The sequence below is a fragment of the Lytechinus variegatus genome, chromosome 14 (genome assembly GCF_018143015.1).
Source record: "Lytechinus variegatus isolate NC3 chromosome 14, Lvar_3.0, whole genome shotgun sequence".
NCBI classification, from domain to species: Eukaryota; Metazoa; Echinodermata; class Echinoidea; order Temnopleuroida; family Toxopneustidae; genus Lytechinus; species Lytechinus variegatus.
This window is the reverse complement of record NC_054753.1, coordinates 16,542,358-16,554,971: the sequence shown is the minus strand read 5'-3', so window position 1 is coordinate 16,554,971 and position 12,614 is coordinate 16,542,358. Positions and strand designations below refer to the sequence as shown.

The window sequence follows — 12,614 nt, the reverse complement described above, 5'->3', positions numbered from 1 at the left end:
CTTTCAGTATGACCCCGTGGTACTTAATTAACATACACTTCATGGGTACAAAAAATTATTTAAATGCATCGGGATATAAATGTATACATCGGTGACACCACAGACGGGGAGGGGGCAGGGGTGGGCGACAGGGTGACCGCCTCTATGAAATTTTAAGTTTTGAAGGGGGAGGGGGGGGGGGATAAAAATAGATTTGATTCAATTAACTCTGTAATTACATGGCCCTATTAAATGTAGAAAAACATACAAAGTCACATGAAGATCACCCTATGCAATGTCAAATCCATATAAAAGTTTATCGTTGACCCTTCGATGTGGCGGATACTGGGGGCTTGGGGTCATACACCCCACCCCAAAAAGTTTCACGACCAAGAAAAACAAATGACTTGGATTTTTTTTCAACTGAAAAGGGTCAACAAATCTCTCTCGTTTCGCTTACTCCTTGCCGACTGTACGAAATATTGCCCCATGTCTGGCAACCCTCTCCCCCTTTTTATATTTTTTTTTGGGGGGGGGGGTGAAGGGGGCCTCATTATTACTCCACTGGTTCCGGCGATATCAACATGAGAGGTTCTGACGAAATGTCAGTCAATGGCTTATCACGAGCAGTTGATCTTTATTCGTGGACCACAGCTTGTCCAAACGCTTCCTGGAATACAAGATTAAAGAGAGAGAATTAAATAGAAAAAAATATAGTATTACGATGTGATCATAATTGACAATACATATTTCAACTTCTCAATGAATGCGTATGTTTAATGATTCAATGCGGCCTGGATGTTCAGGATGGACTAAAGATGATCATTGAAATGATTTTTTTTTCTTTTACCCCCTTAAAGAATTTCAAATGGCAGATTACTGACTTGTTTAAATTTGTCACTAAGATTCCTTCCAGTATTATAAAGTGGTTGTACAATAAATCTTCATTTTTATAATTCTGTTTTTATTGAAAAAAATCAGGAAAATCACAATAATTACAAGAATTATTGCATGATTAGAGTACAAAATCAAGGAAACGAAAAAAATAATGAAACATTGGAGAAAAAAGACTAAAAAAACATTTCTTATTCAAGGGTGAATTCAGTATTGGATTTTGCAGTTAGTGGTAATTATTAATTGAATCATGATGCATTATTTACATTGATGTCATGAAAAGTAAATTTATTTGATAGATACCGTCAATGGCGGATCCAGCTATAGGTGTGGGCACATCCAGCACGTCCCCCCCATTTTGATTTTGAGAGGCACAAAAATACCTTTTAGAGGGATATGACATGCATTCACAAGTGAGGATCCCCCTTTTTTTTTAATATTTGCTTGTCTAATGTTTTTTCCTGGAACAGAATTACCGCCGTGTTGTAGTGAAAACCTCTTTTTTTTGCATATCAAATTTTTCTTGGAACGAAATGCCTCCATTTTGTGGTGGAAACCTTTTTTTTCTTGTCATTTTTGGGGGTACAAAAATGCCCCCTGGATAATCCTGGATCCGCCCCTTAATTGATATCATGTTGGAAAACGAGAACTTTAAGAGTTTCTGTCATATGCAGTGGAACTAACCGCTGACAACTTCAGTGGTATGCCTAGATTTTTATTTCAGGAGTGATGATGGTAATGATGGCGATGACGATGATGATGATTATGATGATGGTAGAGATGGTGATGACGATGTTTATGATATTGATGATGATATATTTGATGATGATGGTGATGATGACGACAATGATGATGACGATGATGGCGATTATGACTTTGCCGATGGTGTAGGTGATTATGGTGATGGTAGTGATGGTGATGACGATGTTTATGATAATGATGATGCTGATTATGGCAATGATCATGATCATGGTGATGGTGATAATGATTAAAATAATAAAGAAAGGAATACATGTTGCTTTAAATATTTTATATTATGATATCATGCTGATATCAGTTTGGATTTGGCTTTAAGTTATCGGATAGAATCACATGCTACTAAATTCCCAAATCTGACTTTCGAAACCAATTTCACAATATTAGAATCCCCTAAAATAATCCACACTTTTCAAATACCCACACAAGTGAAGGTACTGATACCACTTTAGGCTCCTAGCTATAAAGTCCGGGCTTCGTCAACTTTACTCTTCTTCCTACGGCACTTTTACTCTTTATCAATGCATTTTATGTACAACATATCATTTTACATCAAAAGGATTAAAACTGTTTTTAAGATATATTTAAGATATAAATTTACTGGAGTGCTTGTTCTCTTCTTTTTCGACGAAGCCTTCTGGCCAGAATGGTGATCAGATATGAGATGACTAGAAGCAAAATCAGTCCTCCAACTGAAATCCCTACAGGAAGTACAATGTAACCTGCGTGTGGATAAAGGTCAAATGTCAACGTCATATTGGTATTTCGATGATTTCATATATATTGGATTTTATTGCGATAAAACTTTATCCAAATACAATCACAATCAGTCAAAGACTGAAATGAGTGACTGTTTACATGTACAAATAGAAACATAACAAAATATGAAGTAAACATTAAAGCCTGTGTATAGCTTTGGTAAAGGGTCAATAATGTGATTGATAATCGAATATCATCTAAAATGACAGTCTTACTGAAGCGTAGAGACCGTTAAATATTTTTCCAACTGCACTTCTCTGAGAAAATTTCAAATATTCAAATCTTGGATATATAGCGCCCTCTCTCGGCGATGCTTGTTTTAAATTTGAAAATGGGCATTCAAGCACTTATCTTATAAATTTAGTGATTAGATATCCAAAAGTTACAGACAAAGAACATATCTTGAAAGTTTCAGCCCATTCCATGATTTGGAATAGGATTTAATTGAAAGACAAAAACACACCGATATTTTAATTTGATCGGGTGACCCGATCAAGTTAAATTTCCATGTAAAATCGCAAAATTTATCCTGTAAAACACATTTTCATTTCATATCCTCCACATCATAACTGTTATAGGGCATATCCATTCATATTAGCTAGCAATGAATTGGAATAGTGATAGGTGCATTTTGGTGGATTTAACAAAACTATACACAAGCTTTAAGAATAGATATTCAAATACAATACAGATTCAGAGACTCTTTATTCAAAATTTCTCCTGAAAGCATATGATCAAACACAAATTGCAGTTGCATTACATTGTACATACAGTATTATACATGTATAAAAATCAACGTTTTAGATAGGCTCGATGGGCCATGATCTACGAAGATATGTGGTAAATTTATTTTGTTGCATATTCATAGTGCATTCTATCTCATGCTGATATCTTAATATCTTTTGAATGATAAAACATGATGATTATTATACCGGTAGTTGAAAATATATAATATTTAGCTGATAAAATATCAAAATAAAAAGAATAATTTCCCCCTGGTATACGCCTAATACAAGGGCCTAATACCAGTTCATTAAAAGATTATTCAATCTCACATTTGAGAGTATTTTTTTCAATATCATCTAAAAAAAATGACGTGTGAAATGGCATTCCCAAAATAAATGAAGAATATAGTTACAGTGTACTCTAAACAAAATGGAACACAAATCAGAATTTGATATACCAATAGTTTCCAAATACTTACTAAAACCAAGGATATTATGAAGAATTTTATAATGAAAATTAGCGGTGTAAGATGAAGGGGCGGGGGGCTTGGGCGCTTGCCCTCCCAAAAAATCACGACCAAGAAAAAAAAAGAGAAAAGAAAACAAAAAGAAAGAGAGAGGGACATTAAAGACCAACAATGGAAAACGTAAAAAATATATCAAATCCTTAATAATCAATAGATTGTACTGGGCACGCGGTTCCAATTCCGCGTGCTCATTTTTTCTAAACATTCCGTTTAATCAAGTGCTTATTTTTTCATAATTTGAGTTTGGTTTCATATCATTTAATTAGAATATATACGCTCACTAACCATTCAATCACTATAATACTGTCCCCATCATATTTCCAATCACAATACAATTGTATTCTTTATCAAATTATCCTCTCTCTTTTTGCTTATAAAAAAAGATACGATTTCAATCTAAAGAGCACAGCATGACATTCTGAAAAAAACGAGTGGTAAAATAATTGATAAGGTTCTCAATATTATTGTCTCCGACGAAATGAACCATCGTCACATTAAGCAAACTATTGGTTAGGATAGTTTTGATTTTCAATATTATGACTATTAAGTTTGGTCGGACATGATATTCACCATCTGCCGATCCGACATTTTTACCAATATTTAAAAAAAATGTATCCGATATATTCAGCCTGCCGAAGCTCATTGATTTTTGATTCACAGTATTTGATACGTGTGTTTTTTCTAATTTAAATTCGTGATGAATATATTTCTTTTAATTCTGATACACCCGTACGCCAAATGTGAAACAATTTTTTCTGTTATTAACAAGGGGTGAATCCCCTTGTAACCTTGTAAATAAAAGAAAAATCAAATTTATCAATGTCTATCTGTGGATGCAAATGCGGTGTCAACAAAATAAGTAGGGATTATTACCAAGATTTAATTTGCGCATTAATAATTGAGCATTATCGTGCCCATCATTCAATCAATTATGATAGGTTTCGGTGTAGAAGATCGAAAAATGAAGTATTATAGTACTATCGGTCAGAAGACGACACGCTATACTAAAGACATAATAAGACTGCACACCCGATAATCTGAATTTTACAAGTTGCTGAATTTTTTTAGGGGGATGGGGTGGGAGTAGAAGCCGCAACGAAATGAAACATCACAGCACAAAATGTGGTGTTAGCTGGTGTACATAGAGGACCACACCAGTTCTTTTACACTGGTGTTAAATTGGTGGTGTTAGTTTTAAACCTATAGGTGTTATTACAACACCTTTGGTTGTTACATTTACACTCTTTGGTGTTATGTTCAATCTCTAGGGTGTAATTTTAACACCTGAGGGTGTGGTCCTCTACTAACACCAATTGGTGTCAGTTTTAACACCACAGTTTTTACAGTGATTCCTCACTAGCGCGTGTTACTGCAAAACTTTTTGGGCAAATATTCACACCCAGAATTTCATCAGAAAATTGTATTAAATTCTCGCTTTTCATCGTTATAAGATCAGCATTCAAAAGTGGCCGCATTGTTATTTTCATTATAAAATCACAGCATTTTGTAATTTTATCATGATGATGGTTAAAGCGACTGTGTAGTTGATGAAATACATGAATATGTCAGACGGTGAGAAAAACCCTGCCAACACGAAACCTAAACATGAGTATTAATAGTTCTACTTCGAATTGTTGATAATTATAGCAAATGACTTGAAACTAAATGCAATGATCAATTCCGGTGCTCCCGCTAAGTCATGCCAGAAATGCATTGTAAATTTCCTGTATGGTTGTCATTTAAACCTTCCCATACATTTATTATTTCTTTATTTTTCTTTCTTTGCTACACAGCAAAGACTATGGGATCTATATGAGATTTACATCAACATGTAACAAAGATTAAGTCGCGACAAATCATGTACAAAAAGTGAGAATCAGTTGTATATATTTTGCGTATAATTACACAACTGGGCTTTGTAACTTGCGCCTGTAATCCAAGCTATATGGGGGAAGTTACAAATTGATGCAGAGGTTCGAGCCCTGGTCACGCGTCTTTCGGATTATAGTGTTCATACAACACATTTCATTCTTCATCAAACCATCCTTTCATTCTGTCATTTTATCATGCTATTAATTCATGCCTCATTATCTCAACTACTGTTTCCATCTCCGTTCATAAGCTCACTATCATCATGTTTCCACCCTAGACCAGTTGTGTAAATATTGACCATGCTGTATTACCCCCACCATGAACAACCCCTTGTTCAACTCCATCTGTTTATACTTTCCTTATCACTTTGCCTTCCTCAGAATATTATGTAACTATGTACAGTGAATTATATATTGTAGTTTAGTATAGAGAATAAAGTTAGTTGTGAATGTAACTCCAAGCCAAGCAGACATGCCTAGTTATTGAGTAGAGATCGAGACCGAGTATGAGTTCAAGTGTGTATTAGAGTTAGAATACACATACACAAAATTGGCGACGAGGATAAAGACCTGAAAAGGCAGAGAAAGTATGGCTCGACGCGTGGACCTTTCGCAACCAGCACCCTTTGATGTTCGTTCGGCTAGAGCAGGGATAGCCTGGCCAAAATGGAGAAGGACATTTGAGTACTACCTAGCAGCATCAGGAGTCTCAGCAGATGGTCAGAAGCGGGCCCTTCTACTACATTGTGCTGGACCAGATGTTCAAGAATTGTATGAGACACTGGTAGACGAGGATGAGCCTAAATATGAGACGACGATGAAGGCTCTGACCACATATTTTGAGCCCCGGAAAAATGTTGTGTTCGAGAGACATGCTTTTCGACAAGCAGTTCAAAGTGATGGAGAGACTGTCGATGAATATTGCACTCGACTGCGTGTATTGGCAGCATCATGTGCATATGGTGAACACACTGATGAACATATACGTGACCAAATTGTGGATAAATGCACATCTAGCTCACTTCGAAGGAAGCTACTCAGGACAGATGACCTGAAACTGGATGACTTGCTATCTATAGCAAGAGCTACTGAATCTGCAGACCGACAGGCTGGAGTGATGGAGGCCTCGGGAAGAACTTCGGAATCTGCATGTGTGATTAAAGGAGGACCAGTGAGACGGCCTAATCGCAGTGACAGGCAGGTAAAGCAACCAAAAACATCAGAGAGTGTGAACAATCATGATATATGCGGAAACTGTGGAATACTGGGACATCGACCAGGAGATCGAGGATGCCCCGCCCAAAATCGTGAGTGTCTTGTTTGCAAACGAGTAGGTCATTTTGCACGTGTTTGCCGTTCGAAACTAAGGTCTGGTAGTTTGAGTTCGAGACAAGCTCCTATCAACCATGTCACCAACAACGAATTTGCTGGGATTGGGGACAGTGCAAACTTGGGAGCGAAGACGAGTGACAATTTGAATGAGACCTTCAACTCAGATGAGGACGATATAATGTTTAGCGTTAGAGAGGAGGGGAATGCCCTTCGTAAGAGGTCGATTATTGTGAACAATACAAAGATTGATGCCCTTGTTGATTCGGGATCGTCAGTCGACATCATTGATGAGAGTACTTTTCGCTGGATGAGAGGCCGGTGCTCACCACTCCGGTTGACCCCCAGTCGCACAAGATTATACGCGTATGGAAGTCGCAGCCCACTTCCGCTCCTAGGACAATTCGTAGCTAAAGTGTCGACAGCGTCATCGTCGACCACGACTCGATTTGTGGTAGTGCGAGGCAACAGCGGATGCGCACTCAGTCGGAAGACATCAACAGAGCTCGGACTGATACGGTTAGCAGGAGGTGCTCAGACACAGGAGCAGCACGTTGATAAGGTGGACGATCACGAGCCATGGACCGTTGTCCAACGAAAGAGGAATAAGAGGAGGAATATTCGGCGCTAAAAAAGTTGAGAAAGGACTGATAACTTGATTACGGAACTGGACTGATTATGACCTACGGAACAGAACTGTGAAACTTTGTAAATAGAGTAGTAAAGCAGAGAAAAAGAAGAACTGAAAACATTAATTTCTTTTGACTTAGTACATTAATAGCTAAAGCTAGGTTCACATGTGACTTGTTATTGCCCTCAAATATTACAATGCCTCAAGGACTAGCAGAAATTCATTTATAGAATATATGTTCCAGAAAGATTAAATAATGATAATGTTGATTATGAGTTTATGATTTTGTTAATGAGATCCAGTGATCGAATTTTTGAGGATCTTTTGATGGTACAAGTTTTATTCCAAACAAGGGAGGGATATTGTGTTCATACAACACATTTCATTCTTCATCAAACCATCCTTTCATTCTGTCATTTTATCATGCTATTAATTCATGCCTCATTATCTCAACTACTGTTTCCATCTCCGTTCATAAGCTCACTATCATCATGTTTCCACCCTAGACCAGTTGTGTAAATATTGACCATGCTGTATTACCCCCACCATGAACAACCCCTTGTTCAACTCCATCTGTTTATACTTTCCTTATCACTTTGCCTTCCTCAGAATATTATGTACAGTGAATTATATATTGTAGTTTAGTATAGAGAATAAAGTTAGTTGTGAATGTGACTCCAAGCCAAGCAGACATGCCTAGTTATTGAGTAGAGATCGAGACCGAGTATGAGTTCAAGTGTGTATTAGAGTTAGAATACACATACACAAAATGGATGGTGACGTTAAAGGTCGGTCCCAGACGTAAATAATCATATCTGATTGATACACGTCTGACAAAACTCAAACACACACACACACACAACTGGGCTTTGTAACTTGCGCCTGTAATCCAAGCTATGTGGGGAAGTTACAAATTGATGCAGAGGTTCGAGCCCTGGTCACGTCTTTTGGATGGTGACGTTAAAGGTCGGTCCGAGACGTAAATAATCATATCTGATTGATACGCGTCTGACAAAACTCAAATACACACACACGCCCCATGTTCCCGTTTCATGAAACCTGTTAATTAACAAATTTGAAATAACAATTTAAATCTACTATAATCATTCGCTTTGATCGGCGGATAGTAAAATTGTTAAATATATCTTTTTTTTAGTTATTATTATAACAAGTCTTTATGAAACGGGTTCCTGGTTTAGTATATGAACACGGTGGGCAGTCATGTCCATGGGAAGCGCGTTTGGTGAAGCATCCCAAAGAAATTTCCGGGGGGGGGGAGAGGGGGGCACTGCGTGTATTATCCTCCATAGGCAGCATCCCCAGGTATTCTGGAGGATGTGTAAAAAAATGAAAAATATTCATTTTGTAGTGAAACCCTTTTTTCTTTTCAAATTTACATCAGCACCTCCAGTAAAAAAATAAAAAAATCGTTCCCAGGGCCCTGTCGGCAGTGGCATGCTGAGCCAAACATTAGAGGGGGTACGAAAGGGTACAAGTTGGAACAGTTCTAGCTGATCTGAAATGAAAAGAATTTTGACATGATATTCAGTATTTAGTATCATATTCCACTTTCCTCTCTTTTCTTTTCTCTTCCTCGTTTCCCTCCTTCCATTTATTTCTTTCGTGGTCATGGAACTATTTTGTGGAAGGGGAATGGGGGAGGGGGTGGTATAGAGCCCAAAAGCTTCACCGTCATGCCTACGTCAGTGCCGGTCGGGTATTGTTTAAAATTATATATATATATATACATATATTTGCACCCATGCAATAATATAGGCCTATCTAAAATATTTCCTTAGACTATCAAACAATTATACGCGAACAACTAATGTAATACTTGAGATTGTATGAAGCAATTTGATATATCTTAATTGTCAAAAGCCCTTTGTCTTTTCATTTCAAGATAAAACATTATATTTACCTATATTCCTTTTGCATATAGGTGTCGACTCGGACCACTGACCATCTATACACTCTATGGATGCATTACCCTTGATGTAATAACCTTTCTCGCAGGTAAAATTAGCAAAATCTGAATAATTATCGATTGTTACGTCACCGTTTGCCGGGGGAAGAGGTGTGCTGAACAAACAATCTGCATGAAAGATAATAATGGGCACAAAAATTTATATTAATGCCCGGTAAGTTATCAGAGAGAAATAAGAATATTACATATGCAAAAGAAAAAAAAGGCTTGGTGGGGTGGGCAGGGTAAATAATAGTTATTATAATAATGATGATGATGAAAATGATATTGATGATGATAATAATGATAATGCTAATGATGACGACGAAGACAACAAAAAAGCGATAATAATAACAAGAATAATAACAAAAACAACAACAATAATAATATTAGTAATAATAAATTGATAAAAATAACAATAATGATTAATTTTTCATAAATTATCATCTTTTTTTAGTAGACTTGTTCTCTTTCGTTGTTTCTTTCTTTTTCTTCGTCTCATCTTATTTCATTCTCTCTCTCTCTTCACTCTCACTATAATTCTCACATTCCTCCAAGGACGGAAATCTCTCCACAAGGTAAGGGGACCAGTGGCTCCAAAATATTACAAGCAAAAAAAAAGGTTATCACCCAAAAAGTTAGGTCATCTCGTCCAAAATACATATTTTTATTTCAATTGTTTTCTTTCCATCGTAAAAGACCAAAATTAGTAGGGGGAATTTGGTATTGTGTCCCCCTTATATTTTGGGTAAGGGGGGGGGGGGCGTCCCCCTGGGATTTCCGCCCATGCATTCCTCTCTGTTCTAGCTCTCACTCTAATATCTCTCTCATTCACACTTTCCTCTCCATGTATTCTTTTATTGCAATGCGTGATTGTGGGTATCAGGGTTTATGCGCTTTTTTTTCTAAGTTAAGCGTGTCGGCTTTTAGCAAGCATCCAATGCGTTTTAAAATAGAGAATTTAACATTTATATTTTTTGGGGTATTTTTATTGTATTTCATTATTGTAACTGTAGGGCCTCAAACACAAACACAGACTAATTGAAGAGGTCTTGGCTCATTATTTTTTTTACTACTTTGTAACTTCTTGATAGTGCTATTTTACCAAATAAATAAAATTTCATTGAATTGAATGATGATTATGATGAGGTGGAGGGAGAGGGGGGGGGGGGGGGGTTGGGAGGGAGGAAAAGAAGACGAAAACGAAAAAGAAGAAGAATAAAAAAGAAAACAAGGAGAAAAATAATTTATAAAGAAGAGAAGAAGACGAAGAAGAGGAAGAAGCAGAAGAAGAAAAAGAAGAAGAAGAAGAAGAAGAAGATGGAGAAGAAGAAGAAAACAAGAAAAGCTAGAAGAAGAATTCATGAAAAAAAAGAAAAGGAAGAAGAAAGAGGAGAAGAAGGTAAGATGAAGAAGGAGGACAAAGAAGGGCGACGTTTCCACAAGGGCAACGAGGGCAACCATACGATCAATCCAGTATACATGTTTTATATTAAAATAAAGAAAGATAATAAACCTGCATTTTATACTCTTGAGAATAGGAAACGAAACCAAACGCATATTACTCATACCACCATAGCAAAAACTTTCAAACATCATCCGAAAACAATCTTGTGTACTGAAGCGGGGGGGGGGGGACATGTCCCCCTAAATTTGAGGTGGGGGTACGATCCCCCTAAAATTTTGTTGATAACCTTTTTTTTTTTTTTTGCTTTTCAATTTTGTTTCCTGCGTCCCCCCCTAAATTCAGGTGGACCCCACATAAAATGTGTCTGGTCCCCCCCTTAAATTTAGGTTGAGGACCTTTTTTTTTGCTTGTAAATTTCTTTTTACCTGTATCCATCACAAAATTTCAGATAGACCCCCCTTAATTGTTTTGGCTTCCGCCGCCAATGGGCATTGGAATATATGATTAGAGACAGGTTCCCATTACAATCAATTCTTGGGCACCGGTGTCTTTTTACAGTGTTATCAGGGGCGGATCCAGCTTTTTATAAAGGGGGGGGGTTGGGGTGGTATGCGAGGGAGCGTAGCGACCGAGTCCAAGCGAGCGGAGCGAGCGAGGGGGAGGGTGTGGGAGAGGGGACACCCCCCTCCCACAGTAGGGATTATTTTGAAAATCTGTGTGTGAAAATGGCGTTTTCTTGCATCTAAAACACTACTATTTTTGGTATAGAGGTCGTTGCCAAATTAACCCCCATGAAAATTTGTAAAATCAAGTTGCATTTTCCTGCAATGTAAGGCCAGTTATCAACACAGATACAAAGAATTGGCCAACCCCCCTCCCTCCAAAAAGAAATAATAATAATAATAATAATAATATTAATAATAAATGAAATAAATACATAGAAATAAAATAAAATAAAATTACAAGTTTAAAAAAAAAGATAAGATTTAAAAAAATGGTCCCCGGATTTTTTTTTTTTTTTTTTTTTTTTGGGGGGGGGGGGTTGCAACCCCCCAACCTCCCCTCTAGATCCGCTTCTGGGTATGTCATAATCGAATCTTCAATGATAAACGCACAGTTTAAATGTTTAAAGAATATTTGCTAAGATTGATTTATTGAAAATGGAAGATTATTATTCTAAAAATATCCCAATTTAAATAACAATATTGCAGGAGTACATTTACATATATATAATCCAACAAGGTTTTGAGACATTTTTAAATCTGTCAGCATTTTTGTCTCATCAGCATAGCAGAGTGAGACTATTACAGGCGCCGCTTTTCCGACGGCGGCGGTGGCGTCAACGTCAAATCTTGACCAAAGGTTAAATTTTTGAAATGACAGAATAACTTAGAAAGTGTATGGACCTTGTTCATGAAACTTGGGCATAAAATTAATAAAGTATCACTAAACATCGCGGTGCAAGTTTCAGGTCACATGACCAAAGTCAAAGGTCGTTTAAGGTCACTGAACTTTTGCCATGTTGGAGGTAATTATCAAATTGCCGTCATAACTTTCAAAGTTTATGGATATAGTTTATGAAATGGGGACATAGGGCCAATCAACTATCACTGACAATTGTAACATTATATGAATTATGTTTTTTTTGTGAATGATTATTTTATAGTAGTTTTCAAAGTCAGCACTGCTGCTGTATTGAATCGCGTAATGCAGATAAGACTGGCAGATGCGCTCGACTTGTTGAATTATAGTTCACTGCCGGGTTAAAG

General features: G+C 37.0%; 1 protein-coding gene across 1 annotated transcript in view; it reads right to left on the bottom strand.

The window, feature by feature from the left end:
• Nucleotides 1-542: 542 nt before the first annotated feature.
• Nucleotides 543-12,614, bottom strand: part of LOC121428098 — a 16,223-nt gene continuing 4,151 nt past the window's right edge. The window contains exons 3-5 of the mRNA XM_041624683.1: nt 9,393-9,566; nt 2,231-2,351; nt 543-649 (exon numbers count right to left, since the gene is read on the bottom strand). Of these exons, the coding sequence (XP_041480617.1) occupies nt 589-649; nt 2,231-2,351; nt 9,393-9,566 (356 nt within the window). The 3' untranslated portion in view covers nt 543-588. The remainder of the gene's footprint in view (nt 650-2,230; nt 2,352-9,392; nt 9,567-12,614) is intronic.